A 23,569-nucleotide genomic window follows, 5' to 3' on the forward strand; every position below is an offset into this window, starting at 1 on the left:
AATGCCAAGCCTCTGTGCAGGGTGGGAGTTAGAGAGGAGAACCAGAAAACATTTTGAACCTCTATCAACCGTGAAGGACTGTGGACAGTCTTGAGCATCAAGCTGTCCAGCTGACCAAGAATTTTGAACATTGCCAAATTATCCTCAGTCTAGTCTCCATAGTATCATTTACTCAAGCAGCCCCTTATAACACTTCAATCCTTCTCCTCTCATCTTTTATTTATGGGAAGGGTAGAGAGAAGAGAGTGACTAAAGGGGAAGAGAACAAAGATGCTGACAGGAAATTAAGCTAAAGACATGTTAATTATGAAACTGGACTGTGATTTTATTTTTTCACCCTTTGAGTCAGCATCCTTGCCCAAAGATACAGATGTTCTAATTTTTTGAAAAATTAAAATCAGAGAAAGCAAAAAGGTCCATCACTTGTATAAATAATCTACCCATAAACCCATAAAGGTAACAGTACAATCAAACCACAAATGGGCACTAAATGTGCTAGCAAGGAGCCTTCCTATCCCTTAGCTCCAATCCATAGGTAATATGTTCTAAGACTGAGTCAGCAAACCTATTAACTGATGCTAGAATATTCTTCATAGGGCTTTGCAATATTTTAAATCTATATTAGCCACATTTGGTGTTTGCTAAGAATTTTTAAGAGTTCTTGCAAGAAAATGCATCAAGATGTAACATGACAAACTATTTGGCAAAGACAAAATTGCATAGAACTCTGGGAACTGATACCTTTGTATGGATAGGATCCTTTAATTTAATGATAAAGGGGGAATTTACTATAGTACAAGACTTCTCCTAAGTGACTGTTTGCAGGACATTCTGAAACAGGCAGGATCTATGCTTCAACAGACATGTGTCTAAAGGTCCCCTGATGTAGAAAGAGAAAGGGATGTTCATTTTGAAGCTTCCTTCCACAAAAATGAAATAAGGCATTTCCAAACTGGAGAGAAACATGGCCAGCAAATTTAAGCAGAAGGGCTGAATGGTGTGATAAGGAAAGGGCAATGTGCCAATAAAATGGGGCAAAATTCAGGAAACCTGCCTTTAGGTCTAGTCTCCTTCTGAAATGAACTATGTAACACTGGGGAAAACTTTTTGCCTGGTTGGACTGCAGCTTTGTCATTTACAAAGCAGTTAGTTGAGCAGGAGAGCTGATATCTCAAGTGTGTTGTTGCTGCCTGACATTCTGATTCAAATGGAGGAGCCCAAATGAAATGGAAGAGGAGGTATTGGTTGGCTTGGAGACGCATCTCACTCTATCAGAATTCTAGACTCTTGCTTCCTAAGAACTTTGTTTAGGTTCTAGTACCCCATTACAGCAACAGAGAAGCCGAACGAATGGAAAGTTTCCTAACCAACTATTATATACATGGAGCAGAGATGGTTCCATGTATATTGGGTAAAAATGGGCCCCATATTTCTTACTTCTCCACGGCAGGCTAAGGCCATTAACCCAAAGCCCACTGATACCAAATTCAAATTCTCACATATCAAATAGCTTTAAATACATTCTGAATAAATAATTTCAACCATCTAGAACCTTCGTATTTCTAACCTTGACATCTCTACCTGACATCTGCTAGCCAAACTGCACCCAACATCTGCTAGCCAAAAATAAGACAAACTTTATATCTAAAAAGTACCCCAAACTGCTGCTATCCTTTGGAGTTCTCTGACCCAAAGACACCTCACCTTGCTTCTAGAGACCCCTCTTTGCTGTTGAGTGACATTACCATGACACATAAGTTCCCCTCTCTGACTTTCCCCTCTCCCTCAGGATATCTCTTGCCCTATTTTCCTTCCCACTGTTTCTGGAAACTCTTCAACTGTGAGGGACTTCCCCCGCTCATGCAACCTTGTCCAAGCACTGCCTAAATTAATTTTGTGTTATTGCCTCTCACGAATCTGACTCTTCTTGATTAACCACCAAAACCTCAAACTTACTACCCCAATCTGTCTAAAATAAAGTATTCAAATAGATTCCCAAAGTATCAAATATGGCTTCTTGTATATATAAAAATAAGAGGAAGTTTCCAGTTATTCAACAACATCTCAGAGAAACTGCAGAGCTGATCAAATCTGCTAAACCGCTGGGGATCTACAGAAGGAGTCAGTATCTATTCCCAATTCAGGAGCGGGCTTGTTCATGAATTCCTGGGTAAGTAGGAAGTGGTCAGTTCCTTAGCAAAATTATAGATGATGGTCAAGATTTTCCTCTGAGCCCTTCACATATGTCTCTCAGACTCTATCTTTAAAGTTGCCACAGCTGAAGCCTGCTCTTAACACAAAATCTGATTTGTACCAGGTTATGCTTAACGGGTAAGGACCTGGGTGAGCTTGCGGTTAGAAGTGCAAACTCTAGAGTCAGTCCATCTAGTTAGAATCCCAGATCTGTCACTTATTACATATGTAACCCTGGGCAAGTTGCTAATCTCACCTGTTTCCATTCCCTATTTTATTAAGTTGTTCGAAAGAATCTGATTGACGCTTTTTATATGCCTCCTCAGAGTCTCTTAGCCTCACTAGCTCCTGAGCCCCTGGTGTCTTATGGAGATGCCTGGGTGCCACTGCGGCTGCCATTGCTGAGATCCACCGCCTTAGCCCCTCCTGGCTGACTGCCAAGTTCGGAAACAGCCTTAGTTACTTCCACTCCCCCTGCTACAGCAGGTCCAGGGCCTGGGTTGGACCTGACTGTCCCACTGAGGCTCGGGATTACTTCCTCCTCATCAAGACTTCAATGAAGAACTAAGCCACAAGATGTGGTAAATTGCTTCCTTGTTCTGATTTTATTCCATATTATTTTCTGACAGCTAATAATATAAGTCTAAGTAAACACAGGCTTTGCTTCTGGCAGCTACACAGTATTCTACCTCATAGGATCTCTATATTTTTACTTATCCATTCCCTAACTGATGAACCTGTATATCATGGCTGACCGCTTTCTACCACCTATGATACTAGGATGACCACTGTCATATGTCTGCTTGGTGAAGTTTTGGTGAAACAAATTTCCAGGAAGGGAATTTGCAGGACATGCCTTATATGCAGTTAGTTTTTTTGAGTAACGCCAGCCTGCTCACCACAAAGAATATAATCACAACTGCCTGCCAATCATGATATAGCCATTTCTTCCCATCCTTGCCAGCACTTGACAGCAACCAACTTTCTAGAGTAACCAACCTCTAGAGCTTGGAGGTTGCTTGTGCAATGAAATTTCATGGAATCAGGGCTGGTATTGTAATAAATGTGTCTTCTGTTACCTGTTGAGACTATTTTTTTTTTAATTGAGATAAATGTGAATTGAGGTGGAATGAATTCAAGTTTGGCAGAATTATTGGAGACATATCTAGTGCCGGGGATGCAACCCTTGCTACGCTGCTTAGAAAGAAAATCCTTGTTCTACCCAAGCAAAGCAGGATTAAAATTGGGTAAAGGTGCTTTGGTACTTTATTTAGAAGATAAATTTTAAGTTTAATTTTTTTGACTTGATTTATAAAGACAAGGAATTTTTGATCTGAACTTTATTTCATCTTAGACACTTGATGATAGGAGAAGTTTGCCTTCAAGCTTGGGATATTTTACTATTGACATGATTTTTATGCTGCTACTCAGGCTTCTCATATACCACTCAACATAGTTACAAATAATTAAGCAGAAAAATAGAATGGGGAGTGAATGTGCAGCCTAGAATACCAATGTCCCTTGCTGTAAATATAATGAAAATACTCTGTATTCCCTTCAGATCCTTCTGGGGTACAACCAAGTCTAGAGAGGAGGGCCACACCGACAAACTTCTCATCTCCCTCCCTGAGGGGGCAGTCACCACTAAGTGTCAAATCTAATATATTAATAAAACATAACACTAGGGAACGTTAGGGGGAGCCTCCAGACCCCTCCCTAATGTCCTGATGAGGAAACACTGCTAGATGCTCTCTGCCTTCCTCAGTAATCCCTAGGGGTAGAGAGCGGGGGGGGGGGGGGGGGGGGGGTGGAAGGAGGTAAGATAGGGTTGGTGAGGATGATTCAAGGAACTGAGCATGCTCAGCTCAGTTCAGACCCAACCCTTCCAGGCTTTTTAATGTCTCTTTCTCTGTTTTTTGGCCATGAGATAACAAGCATGCCTCTAGCTCTTCCTGGACATGGTTAATGAAGTGGCGGGGGGGAGTATTAGAAAACCCAAAAGGTCTCAGATACAAGTCATGTGCTCTTACCCAGATTCAACTGGTAATAGAGATGATACTTGCTTCCCTATCTGGCCACCTTCCTCAGTCTACCTCTTAGACCATTCTGAATTTGAGAGGGGTAGAAAGGAGCAGCAAATTTTAGTTGTCTCCTCAACCTCAACTCCCCACAATTGACTTTTACCAAATTCTAGGCCCTCTACAATGTACTGGTCTGCTTCAGTGCATCTGGCTGACAGAGTGTCAGTTAAAACCTAAGAAAACATTTCATGACAGTCACCAGGAACTCTTGCTCAAAACTTCTGTTGGACTGATAAGTAACAGATGGCCTCAAATCAGTATCTCAGCCAAGTCTCAGTAGTTAGTCAGAGACACTCAAAGTCTCCCAAGGCAGACAAAGACGTAGGTGACTATGGACCCCTGACAAGGACAGCTGCCACAGCCAAAGTGGAGGCTGCTTAGAAACAAAATCTGGTCAGGACTCAACTGGCAGAAACAGTAACTGATGTGTGTGGCAGGGGAGGGAAGGGCGGGCAGTCTACAAGAAAACTGGTGGAGAAAAAGGAGAAAGGAACAAAAATCAATGCTAATAGAATCAAGATGGAGTAGAAAAGTTGCTAGGTTGTTTTTGTTTTGTTTTGTTTTTTGTTTTTGTTTTTTTTTTTTTTACTCCTTTTAATAGTTCAGCTCTTCCTCTCTTGTGGACCACTTATTTGTAATTACAGAATAACAGAAGAGCTGGGGATATAGCTCAGTTGATAGAATACTTGCCTAGCATGTGCAAGGCCCTGGGTTCAATCCCCAGCATCACCAAACAAACAAACAAACAAACAAATAACAGAAGGAGATAGGATGACAAAGCCAGAATTACTTTTAGAACCTAGAGATACAACAAAAACTAACCCAAGGCAAGCGTCTGAAGGGGGTGGGAAAGATGATCCTTGGTTTGAACTTAAAAATCGCTTCCTTTAAAAGGAAGCATTTAAATATCTCCAACTAGAATATTACTCAACCATAAGTAAGAATAAAATTATGGAATTTGCCAATAAATGGATGAAAATGGAGACTATTGTGTTAAAATTAGCCAGACCCAAAAAAAACCAAAGGCCAAATGTTCTCTCTGATACATGGATGCTAAAATACAATAAGGAGGGGAGAAAAGAAGTTCATTGGATAAGTCAAAGGGAATGAAGGGAAGGAAGGGGGATGGGAATAGGAAAGACAGTAGAATGACTGAGGCATAACTTTCCTATGTCCATATATGAACACATGACCAGTGTAACGCCACATCATGTCCAACCACAAGAATGGGAAGTTATTTTCCATGTATGTATGATATGTCAAAATACATTCTACTATCATGTATAACCAAAAAGAATAAAAAAATTCAAATGAATAAATAAATGTCTCTAATTGGTATTTATAGTTGGTCCAGGAAAAGAACTCTGAATATGATGGTTTCCTTCCATGTTGTTAAAAATGATTATATGAAAGCAAAGAGAACAAGGAGGCTTTTAACATTTCCAGAAAAATAGTCAAATTATTATTATTTCTCAATTAGCAAGGCCAAGTTGGACACTGATGTATTCATGTTCTAAGCCAAATATAACAACTATATTCTCCACAGTAAAAGACTCTGATAGTAACATGAGACTGTCAACATACTTTATATACAGAGATATGAAAAATCATGCTGTATATATGTATAATAAGAATTGTGATGCAAAAAAAACAAAGTACATATATGAAGACATGAATTGGCGTGAACATACTTTATATACAAAGATATGAAAAATTGTGCTCTATATGTGTAATAAGAATTGTAATGCATCCTGCTGTCTTGTATTTAAAAAATAAAATCAATTAAAAAAAGAATAAACATTTATTTTGAAGGCCTTCTTAGAGCATTTCTTTAATCTTCATATAGGGCTGATCCTTCTAATCTATCTTCCCATTAACCCACCACAATTACTATTCTGGGGGCTCACCATAATATACTCATGTTACCAGTTGATGTGTCTGTCTTTTTAATTATGACCTTCCAGCTCCTTGAATTTTTCCATCATTTCTCCCCATACCTTCACGGGTCTTGCCCACTATTGGCCCTCAGTACACGTGTGCTGAACTCAACTGAACTAATGTCATAACTTCCCAGGATGCCCTCCAGGAAATCCTTCCAATCTCCCCATGGCTGATATGGAAGTCCTTCTGGTAATGGTAGTTTCTTCCAGTTTACTCATCTCCTTTTACTAAACCAAGCAAATAAAAAACAACCCCTGGATCTGTAATGGATGATAAAAAGGATTCCCTGTGGTTTTCAGATCACACCATGCTCCCCTTTAATAGAGTAATTACTTCAATGATTTTGAGCCCATTTGAGTTGAAACTTTGAAATATTTGGCTATCCTGGAGTGCCTATACCTGTTCTGTAGAATTCTTTTTAAAAAATAGACTAATCGGGGCTGGAGTTGTGGCTCAGTGGTAGAGCACTTGCCTAGTATGTGTGAGGCCCTGGGTTCGATTCTCAGCACTGCATATAAATAAATGAATAAAATAAAGGTCCAGCAACATCTGAAAATATATAAAAAATAGATTTATTAAGGTATAATTTATATACCATAAACTTTCAATGCTTCAAGTAATCAGAACTATATCTGACACTAAATTTGCTTATCATATTTAGTGTAAGTTTGGTCTAACTTTTCAAAAGCTACATGCTCCCAAGGATTTGTCCTTTGGCAAAATAAAGTCCTATGTTTATAGCTATTAACAACAGAGCTTTATATATATGCTGATACCAGTTTTTAAAATACATCAATCTCAACTTTTTAATACAACATGCTAGAGTCATCTACAGAAAGTTCTTTGACACTATCCTATATTTTTTGCTATGGTTAGAAAAAATATGATGTGCTCCTGAGGAAAGACTTATTATATCCTAAAAGGCAAGCCTTGCCAGCCAGAGGAGTGATTACAACAATATGCTAAAATGTCCACTCACCTTTTTTTGAAGGTGACATCTTGGTTTTTTTATAGTTTTCATTATGCTCTTAGTGTAATTTTCCCAGCAAATTTATAATCCTGATCACTAAGGCCAAGGATGTATGAATAGAACAGAATGTAACTTCTGGATTAAAAATGTACCTATCCATTCTTCATTTACTGGCAGAAGAGGGCTTGTTGACACCATTGGAATGTACTTCCTAGGTGACTGGGTCAACAGGGACATCTTGAAGGAATAAGAACATCTGGCACCCTTTTGTGCACACCAAGAATGGTATTTCTGGGGTGAGTGGGCTGCCCTGGGCAAGAACAACCTTTTGTACAGCTGATTTGAGCAGATCTTGACCATTGTTTATTTGAACATTCCTAACTGCAAATGAAGTGCCAACTATGGCTGCCTACCACAGCACAAGTTCTTTGAAGTTGCTGGGTGCATTTCTTTGGTGTTCTCTTATTTACTAAGCAAGACTAACAACCTAATTGTGCCCATTCTCAATGTTGAATCAAAGCCAAGTTTTGCCCTTGTCTGTGGAATGATGCTGATCATATGCTTGGGCCACCTGGCCTGTTTTGGATAGGGACCATACAATAAACTGTTCCAAGAAATTTGAGATGAGATAGGACTACCTGAACCTCAAGCCCTGCTGTTTAAAATCTTCAAAGAGAGGGATGCAGGAACATACAAACCATTATCAAACAATCTCTGCTCTCTCTATTTTCTTTCTTTCCCTCCCTCCATCCATACAAGCAGATTGAATTCTCCCTCCTCTGGACTATAATGGAATTTTTACATACTGTTACTTTAGCGTTTCCCATGTCATATTATAGTTCTGATGCTTGCTAGCTTCTCTCCCCACCCTCAGCTATGAGCTTTTTTGAGGACTGTGGTTGTATCTTATTCACATCATGTTTCCAACATGCATGAAGTGGGTGCTTAATGACTGAATGAAAAGAGATCCCAGAGAAATGGGAGAAGTATACAAAATGAGAAGTGCCAGTCCAAAAATGTCCTCAGTTATGAATGAACATAGGATACTGGTGTGGATCTAGAGGGAAGTCAACATGCTGATGAGCTGGGCAGCTGGGTTGGACCTTGATGAGCACCAGCAAGCAGATAAAAATGGTGAAACCCTCAACTCCATTTTCCCATAGTACTTTGCAATATTCTTTCTCTCAAATGCTATTTCGCTCCTTCCCCTAAGCTGAAGGGAGACCAGGAAGCTCTCTGCCTCACATTCATAGTTCCTTTCCTTTGTCCTCCCCATCTGGTCATTACAATATACTTATTTAAAGTCTCAAAAGGGAAATTCTGCCAGAATTCATTATGGTGATTGTGAATTGTTTAGGTGGAACTTTATTTTTTTAGCATTTCATGTAATTAAAATGGACCTAAGAAAAATCGCTGCAAATAAAAGCCAATGGAAAATGAAATTATCAGAAAGAAACATAAAATTGCATCTTGGATTCCCGAAGTGATCGAATCATATTAGATCTACAAACACTGCCTCAAAGAGAAAAATGGACGTTCATTTTTATGTGTCGACTTAATGTTTAGCATTGACTATTACATTATTAACTCTTTTGTTGGTTTTCTTTCTTTCTCTTTTTTTGGTAGTACAGGGGATTAAACTCAGGGGCACTTAAACACTGAGCCAATTCCCCGGCTTTATTTTGTATTTTATTTAGAAACAGAGTCTCGTTGAGTTGCTTAAGGCCTTGTTAAGTTGCTGAGTCTGGCTTTGAACTTGAGATCCTCCTGCCTCAGACTTTGGAGCTGCTGGGATTATAGGTGTACACCACCGTGCTGCTTTGTATCTGTTTTCTTTTTAATTTTTTTATTAGTTGCTCAAAACATTACAATGATCTTGACATATCATACATTTGATTCAAATGGGGTATGAATTCTTATTTTTCCACATGTACAGATTACAGTATCACATTGGTTTTACAGCCATGATTATACATACAGCCATACTAGTGTCTATTGTTTTCTATTGTATTCTATTGTATCTGTTTTCTTAGGCTGAAAAACATTGATTCCTAAAAACACTAACAAATTTATTCATTTGTTTTATCTCATAACATACATAAAACTGTTACCAAATTATAATACCAACACCAACAATAAAACCACACAGTGAAGTTTAAAAATTTTGTGCCATTCTTTGAGTATTTAGAACCTAACCCACCAAAAATGTACAGCCAGAGAACTATGTTTAAGAGCCCTGAAAATAAATGTTTTCTCTGTGTGATTATATTGCTGAAATCTTTACACTAACTGTAGATTTTTCATTTGTTTCTGATTTTAAGAATTAGGGTTTTAGGGCCGGGGATGTGGCTCAGTGGCAGAGCACTTGTCTAATACATATGAGGCACTGGGTTCAATCCTCAGCACCACATAAAAATAAACAAAATAAAGGCATGCTATCCATCTACAACTACAAAACAATTTTTTAAAGATTTGGGTTTTTTCCTTTTCTGTTTGAAGTTTTAAATATGTAGATATTCCCATTTTTTTATTTAATTGATTTTATTTTTTTAAATACACAATAGCAGAATGCATTACAATTCTTATTACACATATAGAGTACAATCTTTCATCTTTGTATATAAAGTATGCTCATGCCAATTCATGTCTTTATACATGTACTTTGTTTTTTTTTCCTGCATTACAATTCTTAATATACATATATACCACAATTTTTCATCTCTGTTTTTTCAAAATTAAAAATGGAAAGACATACAGAGAGTTTATCCATGTACCCCCACCTGGACCCCAAAGGGAAGCTTTATTAGAGATCTACAGATCTATACTCACAGATCTGCTATTCAATCACAGAGTATTCTGATTTATACATAAAATAAAGTATCAAAAAGGCCACTGGAAGGGAGAGTTCCTTTCTGAATTAGCATAGTTCTCCGTTTGCTTGCTCTCTGAGACAGCTGGAGCCCATTCTCTCAAGTGCCTTCTGATACAAATCCACAATCTCACTCAACCTCTACCATTAGGAGAATATCTGTCGTAGTTTTCAAGCTAGACCTATGAACTTGTTGGAGTACTTTAAAGGCAAGGAGCGGGGGGGCATGTGCCTGTGCTACCTGTTTTGGAGATGTAATCATTTTTTTTTTTTTTAATGCTACTTTGCAAAAATGTCCTCCCGAGCTTGGGAAGGAAAGGACAGATTTCACCAAGGGAACAGAAACAAGCTCAAGTAGGCAGAAAATGGATGGGGCTTCATTGAAAATGCCCTGAAATAGAGAAATAGGTGGAATTCAAAATGATCTGAGCGCCAGACAAGGTGGTGCACGCCTGTAATCCCAGCGGCTCGGGAGGCTGAGGCAGGAGGATTATGAGTTCAAAGCCAGCCTCAGCAACAGTGAGGCCCTAAACAACTCAGTGAGACCCTGTCTCTAAATAAAATACAAAATAGGGCTGGGGATGTGGCTCAGTGGTTGAGTGTCCCTGAGTTCAATCCCCAGTACCAAAAAAAAAGAAAGATTTGAGAAAATTCCATGAGATGTTTAGCAAAATCCTTTAAACACTGAATTTTTAAAAATTTAGTTACATACAATTCAGGAAGACACAGTCTACCAACAGAAAGAAGATTCTTTATAAATCACACAAATATGTCCTAGCACTTTGGAAAGAAAGTAAAAATAGTACCCACTTACACAGAATTTACTCTGTGCCAAACACAGAGTATTTATTCTAACTATTTTACATGTATTTATTAATATAATCCTCCCAAAAGCCCTTTGAACTAAGTCACTATAGTCCTCTCCATTTAACAGATTAGAAAACTGAGGCTCAGAAAGCTTAGTGAGTTCTTCAAAGCAAGTCAGTGGCAGAGCTGGCCTTGAACCCAAGCCATCTGGCTCCAAGATTGCCTTTCTCTGACCCTGGTGGGTGGGGCTGAGGCCTCCTGGAGGCTTGCTTCTGACATAACTAATGGAATTTAGAACAGCAGGAGGCAAGTCAGAGGCATTTGTTGGGAAAAGAATTGTGTTCCACAGAGAGCTGGCAAGGAATATAGCTGATTGGCCGGCTGATAAGAATGGAATGGGGCTTGGAGAACTGCATATTCTCATGAAATAAACATGTGATTGTGACCTTCCAGAAGTGACAGAAACTATTCAAACTATCTCATTTTTATCTTTTCTCCCCTCTCAGCCTTCATGTTAGACTGGGCTGTCCTGGCAGAATCTTGCTCAAAACTGGCTATGCCTTTCCAAAGCCAAATCAATGCTTAGACACATACAACCTGGGAAACAAAGATACATCCTGCCTTGGAAATATCAAAAAGACAGTTTTGTTGTGAGTTAAGGTTATGGCATCTTACACAAAAACTCCTCACCTTTTCTGTGGATGCAGGAACTTGAAGTCCAGAAAGATTAAATATGATTTGTCAAAAGTCACAGAACCAGACCATTTAACAGCATCCATAGGAGCCTAGTCAAACTTCCTCAAGATGGGCGAACCTAGGAGCCTGTTAGAAATACAGAATCACAGCCAGGCATGGTGGTGCATGCCTATAATCCCAGAGACTCAGGAGGTTGAGGCAGGAGGATCATGAGTTCAAAGCCAGCCTTAGCAACTGTGAGGCACTAAGCAGTTCAGTGAGACCCTGTCTCTAAATAAAATTTAAAAAGGGCTGGGTGTGTGTTTCAGTGGTTAAGCACCCCTGGGTTCAATTACTGGTACCAAAAAAAAAAAAAAAAGATAGCATCTCAGCCCCCCACTGCAGACCTGCTATATCAGAATATGCATTTTATCAAGGTTTCCAGGCAAGCCATATAAATATTAAAGTCAGAGAAGTACTGCGATGATAACTAAGTCTATGTCATCCATTTTCAAGATATTTTAGTTGCAGGAAGGGTAGTTATTATTGATTCTATATGTTACACATGCAGCACTCTCTTGTAAGGTATAGTCTCTGTCTCACCTTGTAATTTAACTTGAAATTATCTTCCTGATGCAAAAAAATATTCAGTGTGTTTTTATAGTAGATCTAGACCTTTTAACACCGAGTTATTCCTTGGTGAGCAGACATTAAGGCTTCAAATGTACAAAATTATGTCTCTTATCAGATCCACAGAGAAATGACCAATAGCTCTCAGTGACTCACACTGGTGTCCTTTCTTCAAAGCAGGTTAATTATCTTTCCCAAATTGCAGCAAATCCTGTTAGTATAGATGGCAAATATAAATTTCAGCCCAGTTCCTGCCTGGTTAACAAAGGTTTACCAGAATAATAACACCTACTACTTACGTGGTGCTTAAAATGTGTTCAGCACTATTCTGAGAGCTTATTGTATAAAAGGTCACTTAATCCTCACAGAAACCCTATTTTATGGATGAGAAAAGTGAGACACAGAGAAATGAAGTGGCTTGCTCAAGACTGCACAGCTGGTTCATGGTAGGTATTCTAACTCACCATCTCTAGAATCCACACAGGTAAGTACTGACCCGTGCTCCTTCTAGAAATCAAAATTTAATGCTACTCACGGTTCAAAGAGGCTCTTAATATTAAAATGCTCTCAAATCAAAGAGAATATAATTCACCTTAGAGATTTTACTTGATAAAAAAGAAACAATAGAGGCTAGCAGCTACCAAAACATTATTTGAAAAAGTTAAGAAATGGGACTGGGGATATAGCTTAGTTGGTAGAGTGCTTGCCTCCCATGCACAAGGCCCTGGGTTCAATCCCCAGCACCACACACACACACAAAAAAAGTTAAAACATTACCTCTGGTCTCTAATTCCTGGTTGCAATTGTAACACCACATGGTCTCCTGCTTGGAAATGCTTTAAAATGTCCTGCCTATAATTGGAACCAGCTTCAACCTTAAAATTGCCTTGTGTTTTCTATAAATGAAAAACATTTGTAAACTCTAAGGAGTCATGATATTGCTGGCTTTGCTTATCTGTTAAATCACTGGTCCAAGTTCTCTTTTTAGCTGCAGACAGCTCAAATCTTTTTCTAAATGAAATCTTACAGATAATTCCAATACACGCAACTGGACAGTCTTGTGCTTTGGCTGAAGGGGAGGGGGAACTACCTGCCTTCCACCATCCACTCCCTGAAAGTTATGTCCCTAGAGTCCTAGAGTCCCAGAAACACAATGAAAAATATCACATGGGATAGAGGGAACAGTTTCACAACTGCATTAACAAAGCTCCCCTTAGACCTCTCTGTCTGACACTATACCCAGTGATGTCCTTTGGCCTAACTCCAGGAAGGCCTCACAGGATGCTAACTCTCCTCTGCAGACTGAAAGAGAGGAAAGTCTTCACAAATAGCGGAAAAGGGCACTGTTCAATGCTGGGCAAAAGAGAAACGGGTCACAGAAACACAAAGAAAGGTCATTTCCAACTGAGGCAAAGTAAGCAATAAGCCTTCCAGCGGGTGGAGAAAAGTCAGCTATGCTTAACAGAGAGAACTTGGAATTTTTTTTCTTCAATTACTTCTGTGTAAACTGGAAACAAAAAGCAAAATAATACATGCATCTAGACATGGGATAGGTTCAAAAACTGTGGTTATAATACAAAAGAAAGAAAAACTGGTAAATCCCAACCTATAATCATAACCATGTAATACATCCTATTGAGTGGTAAGTTAGCAGCCACTGCCAAGGCATTATCCTCATTGGTACACATAAAAAGTTAAAATCAAAATACTAATAAGCGAGTATTTCAAATAGTTTTAAGTGCTGGTGGTCCGCTGGAAGAATGACAAAGTAGTTTCCAAGATCTTCATGTTCTCGTGGCCAGGTACCAGACCCTTCACAGATCCCCTCAGATCACTTTTGATCATTTCTGGGACCCCCTCTAGCCCCAAAGTCAATGGCCATAACCAATGACAAGTGGATTTGGGGGAATGAATGCCTAGCTTCCTTGCCTGGGGCGGGTAAGGATAACACTGAGTCAGACCCATCTTCCACCATCCCTATCAGGATCAGGTTAAAGCCTCCCTCTAGGACTTTGCCTGAGATGGTACCCTTGCTTGACTTCCTCCCCAATTTTGTACTGCTTCCTTTTACTATTCCCAGGAGCACTTTCCTTAAAATCACTTGCCCAGGAGTCTGCATCTCAGGGTCCGCCTCTGGGAAACCCCACCTGAGACAGCATGCTACCCAGCTCACTGTTACCTCCAATTGGCTGATGCAAGGAATCAGCCTCCCCAGCCAGCGGTTCCAGTGTGTAAGAGCACAATGCTTGTCACACTTCTTTCCTCCCATAAACATGTCCATAATTGATATGAAGTGACAAAAGGTGGGGCCCTAAACTTAAACAGTATAAAGTCTCAGCTATACACAGGGCATGTTGTGTATGGGTTAAATAAAGGGTCAAATTAACTTTTAAAAACCACCTCTGTATACTGCAATAGTGTGCTTCCCTTACTTACTAAGTTGGTCATAAATAATCTACATAAATCTTTATGGAGCAGAGTGGATCCCATTCTTTGTTCTCTTGTTTGTTTCTTAAAGGTAGCAATCTTGTAGTGCCAATGCATTTTAATTCAAAGCATTAAATAAATACTACAAGTGAAATGGATTAGGATAAATCTGCACACATATTAAGACATACCTTGAAAATTGCTTTTTGACCAAATTCTTACATGGATATGTACCCTTGTAATTTTTTTAACTGTATGAGTTTGCACACAGCAAAAAAATTTCTGGGTTCCCTTAGGTTGTACTTATTCTGATACCTCTGAAGCAAGATCATCCCGTGAGACACAAACTATAATAAACCTAATGAGAGCCAACAATGGGGCCAGCCCTATGTTATCTCATGCCTCACATTTCACAGACATACAATAACAATATGGTTTACCTTTATTCCCAGGGCTTCTCCAGAAATGACAGCAATTGTCACACCATCCTTACTGGGCTTGGGGATCTCTTCACTTTTCAATTCCTGGTACTGTGGCTCCACCATCTTCTCTGAGCTTCTCAAATTAACCCACAGTTGCAGACCATGGGCTGGCTCCTCAGAGCAAGGCATCTCAGCATGCAGAATGCCCCGGCCGGCGGTCATCCACTGCAAACATCAAACCAACAAGAAAGATAAGGTAGCCCAGCCCCTAACACATCTGCATGTGGGACAATTACAACATCATCTCTAAGTGATGTATCTGACAGGTGCTGCTCTCACAGTCCTTGGGCAATATGAGAAATAACAAACATCAATGAAAATTGCTAGAGCCCTTTCCAATTTTCCAAATGCTTGCCATGCTGCTTCATTTGAAATCGAAGCATCAGAAAAGGAATTCCTGCACATGGAAGAATCCTCTCCAGGATATCCCTGAGTGTTAGGTTGAGCTTCAAGATGGGGAGTTGCAGGCAGACAATATATTGGGGAGCACTCTTGGGAGATACAACTTAAATGAAGAAAGCAGTATTGGGCAGGGGGAGAAGCCAACCAGCAATGCAGTTACAACACAGGGCTGAACCAATCTGAGAGGGAGCTCTGGAGTAGAGAAAAACCTTTAGGAATGTCCCAAGTTGGGGCAATGTGGCCAACTTTTGGAAAGGAAAGATGGAGCAGTGAGCCATCAGCAACCAGTATGCCCAGCACCTGGAAGATATATGTGTGGGTCTAAATATACATGTGGTGTTACCTTGTTTTTTTTTTTTTTTTTTTGGTCTGTGTGTATATATGTGACTGCATGACCAATATGTGCTCGGGTTGTGGTTTAGCGGTGGAATGCTTGCCTAGTATGTGTGAGGCACTGTTTTCGATTCCTCAGCACCATATAAAAATAAATAAAATAGAGGTATTATGTCCATCTACAACTAAAAAAAAAAAAGAACATATTAGGGGCCAGCTCCTGAAACTAACCTTGGAACTTGGGAGTGAAGGGATGGAGCTCAGCCTTAGGGGTACATTTCCTGCTTGTTTTAGCTTGGGTTATGCCACAGAAGAACCTGAAACAAGGGCCTATCTTCAGGTAGTTTATTTGGAAAGTGATGCAAAAGCACAAGTGCAGGTGATAGGGCAGAAAGCCACAGACGGGTATTAGTGAGCAGGGTATCTGGACACCTGGGACTCAATATCACTGGGAAATACACTTTAGAATTACTGCATGGAGGAGAAGGGAATCTAGGACATTTTTAAATTTTTTTTTTCTTTTTTAGTTTTCAATGGACCTTTATTTATTTATATGCGGTGCTGATAATCGAACCCAGAGCCTCGCATATGCTAGGTAAGCACTCTACCACAGAGCACAACCCCAGCCCAATCTAGGACATTTTGATTTCCATTTCCATCCCTCCATATTCTTGGCACATCAAGGCTGCTGGTATATGGGCTGGAGAAAGCCCTCCGGAAGAGTAGCAACACTGGAGATGCTGTGCTGTGTACACACCTAAGAACTGTCACCACCTGAACTCAGAGGTGGGCCAAGAAGCTATGAGGCAATATCATCCTCCATCCAGCCCTTATGGGAGGAAAAAAATCCTTAAATAAATCATTGCATAAAATCACTCTTGACTTCACAATTGCACTGAGCACTGTGCCAAGGTTCTATGAGAGCATATGATGTGGTGGTGCAGTTCAAAATAGCTTACCCGAAGGTGAAACTTTTAGGCAGAGTAAGGATTGACTAAGGGAAGGGGGAGAGAAAGAGGGCTCCAAAAGGTGACAGTAGCATATGATAAAGGCTTTGAGGCAAGAATCAGCATTATTAGTTCAAGGACCAAGAAAACCAGTCATATGTTAGAGATTTCTTTCCCTCATTAAGTTTAAATAGATTTCTCTCTATTGTCCATTTAACAAGGCTGATTAAATCTGAGATCCAAAATTTTTTTTGTCTGACAATAGCTATTGGTGTTCCTCAAAGACATCCTCCCAATTTAAAGCATTTTCCTGTTCCATCAACAGTTCATCTCTCTATAGTTTCAATGCTTTGTTAACCTTTTCACATAACCTAGGTTAGCAATACTTTTCTTAAAATGGCCCACCCATTGGATTTACAAGGGGGAGAAAAAGGTTCTCTTTCCTCACTATTTGCTAGCTCTGCAGCCATGGGCATCTTTTTATTTTTTTAACATCTTGAAATCCTTATTCTCTCATTTTTAAAATGAAATAAAAACAGTACTTACTTCAATGAGATCCTTCATGTGCAAATGCTAAATAAACTGAAAAATACTATGCAACCACCATCCTAACCAAACGTGAAGTTATAATGATAGAAGTGTCGGCCAACACCTCACATATATGGCTGCAGAAACAGCCTGATGATGTCACTGGCAGCAGTCCCCGCTTCCCATAATCTGGACACACCCACTCATCGTGTCTACCTTTCCAGATGGGCTCTATTTTATGTTCTGCTCCAGTGAGAGGTTACTATTGACTTTCACCATGACTTTTTGTCCTTTTTGCTTTTCTGTCTTTAAATTTTGTATTCTTTGAAATACCATAATTCACATATGTGCATTTATCATCCCACAAATATATAAATGATCCCAGAGAGTATCTGATACAATGTTCAGATTTCTAGAACTGACAAAGATGATCTAAGCACTTCTTGGGGATTTTTAATTATCATATATCTCAGGTAAGACTGGGATGGGGCAGGAGTTTGGGTTATTATCTTAAATGACAACACCTAATCCTGCAATTAAGTTAGAAGATAAGTAGTAAATCATCTCTGATGCTTCAGAGAGATCTAGAAAGATGAGGACTGAATTTGGCAATTGGGACATCACAAGTGATCACTGCCTGAACCATTTCATAAAGTTTTGAGAAGGGGCTGCTGAGAAACCAATCTGATTCAGTAAGCAGAAGGGGGAAAATGGAGGAAAAAGAAGCTGAGATAGTTGCTCTTGATTATTCTTTTGAAAAATGTGGGGAAAAAAATAGATAGTTGGGAACCAGAAAGTGACTGAGGGGGTCAAATACACCTGTGCAGGTTTCCAAGCTAAGTGGAAGGATCCATAAAAAGGGAGAGATCAAGCCAGGCCCAGTGGGATACACCTGTAATACCAGCAGCTTGGGAGGCTGAGGCAGGAGGATTTCGAACTTAAAGTCAGTCTCAGCAAAAGTGAGGAGCTAAGCAGCTCAGCAAGACCCTGTCTCTAAATAAAATATAAAATAAGGCTGGGGATGTGGCTCAGTGGTTGAGTGCCCCTGAGTTCAATCTTTGGTAGCCCCCCTCCCAAAAAAAAAAAAAGGGAGAGGTCAGAAATAGTACAGAGAGAGGACAGAAAGCGTGAATGCACTAGAAATGAGCAAGATCAAGGACACACCCAAAGACTATTAAACCATCAGCAATCCCTTCCCCTTAGTTATACCTGCAGATCTCCTGGGTTCATTTTACCAACATGTCCACAGAAGTCTTCATGGGCCATGCTTCCCCCTTCCAGAAGATAAGATACCTTTAAAAAACAAACAGAAGAAAAAGTAGATCCTCTGCCCAATTTAAAATTCGATTATGTGTGGTTTCTTGTTATTGGCTTGTATGAGTTCCTTATCATGGTTTGCAAACTATTTTCTCCTATTTCAAGTTGCTTTCCCATGGGGGTAGAAAACAGGCAAAGAAACTGAATACATATTTTTTCGAAGAAGACATAAAATGACCAACAGGTATAAGTGAAAATATTTAGCATCACTAATTATCAAAGAAATGCAAATCAAAACCACAATGCCATATGACTTCACACCTGTCATGATGGCTATTATTAAATGGCCAGAATATAATGAGTGTTGATGAAGATGTGGCGTAAAGGGAACCCTTATATATTCCTAGTTAGAATGTAAATTGGTAGAGCCACAATGGAAAACAGTATAGGCATTCCTGAATAAATTTAAAAAACAGGACTATCACAGGATCCAGCAATCTCATTTCTAGGTATATATTCAAAAAGTAAATAAAATTTTGAAGAGATATCTGCTCTCCCATGTTCACTGCAACACTCTTCAGCCAAGGTCTGGACACAATCTAAATGTCTGCAAATGGGTGAGTAGATAAAGAAATTCTGATACAGTAGAATATTATTCAAAGTCTTAAAGAAGTAGAATATCAAACTAATGTATGAAATATGATATGTCAAGAGCTTTGTAATGTTTTGAACAACCAATTAAAAAAAAAAGATAAAAAATTTAAAAAAAAGAAGTAGGATATCCTGTCATTTCCAACAGTATAGATGAAGCCAGAGGACATTATGTTAAGTGAAATAAGCCAGACTCAGAAAGACAAATATTGCATGATCTCATTTATAAAAACAGAAAATAGAAGGGTGGTTACCAGGGATCAGGGACAGGAAAAATACAGAAATGTAGGTCAAAGGGTATAAACTTGCAGTTATAAGATCAAAAATTTCTGGACACCCACTGCACAGCATGTAATTAGAGTTCTTAATAATGCACTCTATATGTGAAATTTGATAAGGTAGTAGATCTTCAGCATATACACACATACAAAGTAACTATGTATATGTCAAGAGCTTTGTAATGTTTTGAACAACTAATAATAAAAAAAAACGAAGTAACTATGTGAGGTGATAATCATTCCATATTGAATACATATATCAAAACATCACATTGTACATTTTTTAACTTGTCTTCTGTATCTCAATAAAACTGGGGGAGGGGAAGACAAAAGTATCAAGTGTCAGGGAAGAGTTGTTTGATTTTTCCACCAAAAATCTGTTGAGGAAAATGTCAAGAGTGCTGGGCGCAGTGGTGCACTCAGTAATCCTAGTGGTTTGGGAGGCTGAGGCAGGAGGATCACAAATTCAAAACCTACCTTAGCAAAGGCAAGGTGCTAAGCAACTCAGCAAGACTCTGTTTCTAAATAAAATATAAAATAGGGTTGGGGATGTGGCTCAGTGGTTGAGTGCCCCTAAGTTCAATCTCTGGTACTCAAAAAAAAAAAAAAAAAAAAAAAAGTTGGGAATAATTAAGAAAGTAAAGCAAGCTGAGGAAGTCTCAATGACAGGGTCACACTACCCACCCATGCAAAGTCTTTGAGAGCATTTCAGATGCAACAGCCCTGGCATGCCAGAGCTCATAGCCAGTTACTGGGCTCACTCCCTCAGCAGGTAGATGATGGCCCTGTAGCTCGAGGTGAAAGAGGGCAACTCCTGTTGAAATAGTAAGGTCCCTGCTACCAAGACCTTGTTCACAGGTTTGTGGGATGATGCATCTCAGATCTCCATACCTGCCCCTAAAAGCCAATTCAGAGAGTCCAAATGAAACATTTCTCACACCAGGCACACAAATTTACTAGGTACTCAATAAATTCTTATGAAATATGTCAAATAAATTCACATAAAGTCCACTTTTCTGGATTTATGTCCATATTGAATCTAAAAATGGAAATTCTGTGCTATCCAACAGAGTAGCCACTAGCCATGTGGGGCTGCTGAAGTTTAAATTAATTAAAATCAAATAAAATTTCAATTCAGCTCCTCAGTTGCACCAGCCACATTTTAAGTGCTCAATAGCCCCAAGTGGCTAATGGCTACCATAATGGATGGGGAATATTACAGAATATTTCCATCTCTTTTTTTTGTTTTTGGTACCGGGGATTGAACTCAGGGGCACTAGACCACTGAACCACATCCCCAGCCCTATTTTGTATTTTCTTTAGAGACAGGGTCTCACTGAGTTGTTTAGGGCCTCACTGTTGCTGAGGCTAGATTTGAACTCATGATCCTCCTGTCTCAGCCTCCCAAGCTGATGGGATTACAGGCATGCGCCACCATGCCTGGCAAATATTCCATCCTTATAGAAATTTCTATTTGACAATATGATCTAGAAAAATGAATTTGAAAATCAACAGTCAACAATGGTGAGCATTTTGTATGGGTGGAAAATTCTGAAAAGCAGAAGAAAGTTGAGCCTCCCTCCTATCATTATTTTAGTAAAAGGAAAAAAAAAATCAAGGGAGAAAGTACTGGGGAGTGTTATTGGCCAAATTATACTGCTATATCATGTGCATGTACAAATTACATAACAACATCTCACCATTATGTACACCTATAATGAGCCAATAAATATGTGAAAAAAATGATTTTTATAAGAAAAAAAATCAAGCAGTTCTAAAATTCTCATTTTTAAGGCTATTATGATTACCCTAGAAAACAAGGATTAAAGAGAAACCAAATACTTAGAATTTTTAATTACCTAAGGGATGTGGTAATATTGTTTTTTGAAATGCACAATTTAGCATGTAAGACTTAAAATGTCATGTGTGTCAAGATACAAGGATCCCTTTGTACATTCTATTTAGATTTGACAACCGTTTTGCTCAATTTGTAAACATTTGTGAAATTCATCTTTTACTCCTACAGGAATTGCCAATCAGCCTAGATAGTCCTGAAAGGAACATTAAAAAAATGCTGTTTATCTGCAAACCACTCAGGGCTCCTTACCTCAGGCTTAAGGGTAACAACTTCTAACATTTACATTATTGGATGACTTTTTTCATACTTTAGCTATCCCAATATTTTCCTAATATCATTATCTTTTTTAATACCAGAAATTTCCCTTCAAAATTTTATCAACCATTATTAAGTGAATGAACCAGAAAAAGCAAATTGTGATTAAAATCCCAACATCTATTATTATGTATCTAGACTTAATTTTCAACCAAATATAGCAGTTTAAGTCAGTATTTAAAAATAATGAATTATGCTTTTTACCAACTTCTTGAACTTGCAACTGTTACCAATTCCCTAAATCTCAACTAAAAAAAGCAAGTGAAACTATTATTTAAAGAAGAAGGAAAAAAAGAAACTATGCCGAAGAGGTAAGAAAAACTAGTTATGGGGCTGGAGTTGTAGCTTAGTGGTAGAGCGCTTGCCTTGCAGGCATGAGGCACTGGGTTCAATCCTCAGCATCATATAAAAATAAATAAATAAAATAAAGATATTGTGTCCATCTATAACTAAAAAATATATATTGAAAAAAAAAAAACTAGTTATGTCTGGGCACAGTGGCCCATGCATGTAATTTCAGTGGCTCCAGAGGCTGAGGCAGAAGGATCGACCACAAATTCAAATCCAGCCTCAGGAATTTAGCAAGGCCCTAAGTAACTCAGTGAGTGTTTTAGTCAGCTTTTTTTGCTGCTGTGACTGAAAGACCCAACCAGAACAACTGTAGAGGAGAAAAGGTTTATTCAGGGGCTCATGGTTTCAGAGGTCTCAGTCCATAGACAGCAGGCTCCATGAGGTGGACATCATGGTGAGATGAGGTAGACATCATGGCAGATGGAAGCAGCTCTAAGTGATGATCAGGAAGCAAGGGAGAAAGTCTCTACTCTCCAGACACAAAATATATACCCCATAGTCATGACCCAGTGAATCACCTCCTTCAGCAGCACCTCACCTGCCTCCAGTTACCACTCAGTTAATACCATCAGGGATTAATTCACTGATTGGGTAAAGGCTCTCACAACCCAATCATTCATTTCTCCTCTGAACCCTCTTGCATTGTGTCACACATGGACTTTTGGGGGACACCTCACATGTAAACCATAACAGCGGGCTAGGGATATAGCTCAGTTGGTACAGTGCTTGCCTCGCATGCACAAGACCCTGGGTGCAATCCCCAGCACCACAAAAACATAACAAAACAAAAACTAAACCATAACAGCAAGACCCAATCTCATAAATAAATAAACAAATAAAAAGGGGTGGGGATGTGGCTTAGTGATTAAGTGCCACTGGGTTCAATCCCCAGTACCTAATAAAAAATAGGCCAACACTGTTAGGCCTCTTGTCTGAAATAAGTCAAAAAAAAGGGGGGGGGGGAGCTGGAGTTGTGGCTTAGTGGTAGAGTGCTTGCTTAGCATGTGTAAGGCACTGGATTTGATCCTCAGCACCACATACAAATAAATGAATAAAGTAAAGGTCCATCAATTAAAAAAAAGAAAAGAAAAACTAGTTATGAAGTTCTTAACATATACATCAGATACTTCTGTTTTACACAAACATAATTATTTTCTCCTCTACACAAGAACCTCTCAAATATATTCAGGCTAGATTGCTTTTGTAGTATGTCTTTGCTTTATAACGAAGTATAAAAAGTAGACCTAAGTAGCCATTTAACATGAAATTCAAAAAGTTATTTTATAAGTCATAAGTGGCAATGGGTTTTTAAAATAATTTTTCCTATAAATTTGTGTTGGGGAAAATAATCATAAGATCATCAATTCAAAGGTATAAAACCTATGATAATCATTTTAAAATATTAAGAAGATGAATTCATCTACACTATTCCTTTATAAGTTTTAAATATCACGTTGGGAGAAGATTAAAAACAAAAAGAGTATACAAGACAGATATTTTAATTGTCTTCATGAAGCTTCTATTCTCATGGGAAACACAAATATCAGGCAGGAAGTAAAACAGAGAACTTGCAT

General features: G+C 38.9%; 1 protein-coding gene across 2 annotated transcripts in view; it reads right to left on the minus strand.

Moving 5' to 3' along the window:
* The window catches only part of Pir (pirin), a 101,164-nt gene that overhangs the window by 50,142 nt on the left and 27,453 nt on the right, over positions 1-23,569 (minus strand). For both annotated transcript variants that reach the window (XM_077107174.1, XM_077107173.1), the window contains exons 4-5: positions 18,495-18,578; positions 15,034-15,240 (exon numbers count right to left, since the gene is read on the minus strand). In XM_077107174.1, the coding sequence (XP_076963289.1) occupies positions 15,034-15,240; positions 18,495-18,578 (291 nt within the window). The remainder of the gene's footprint in view (positions 1-15,033; positions 15,241-18,494; positions 18,579-23,569) is intronic.

The sequence above is a fragment of the Callospermophilus lateralis genome, chromosome X (assembly GCF_048772815.1).
Source record: "Callospermophilus lateralis isolate mCalLat2 chromosome X, mCalLat2.hap1, whole genome shotgun sequence".
Classification (NCBI taxonomy): Eukaryota; Metazoa; Chordata; class Mammalia; order Rodentia; family Sciuridae; genus Callospermophilus; species Callospermophilus lateralis.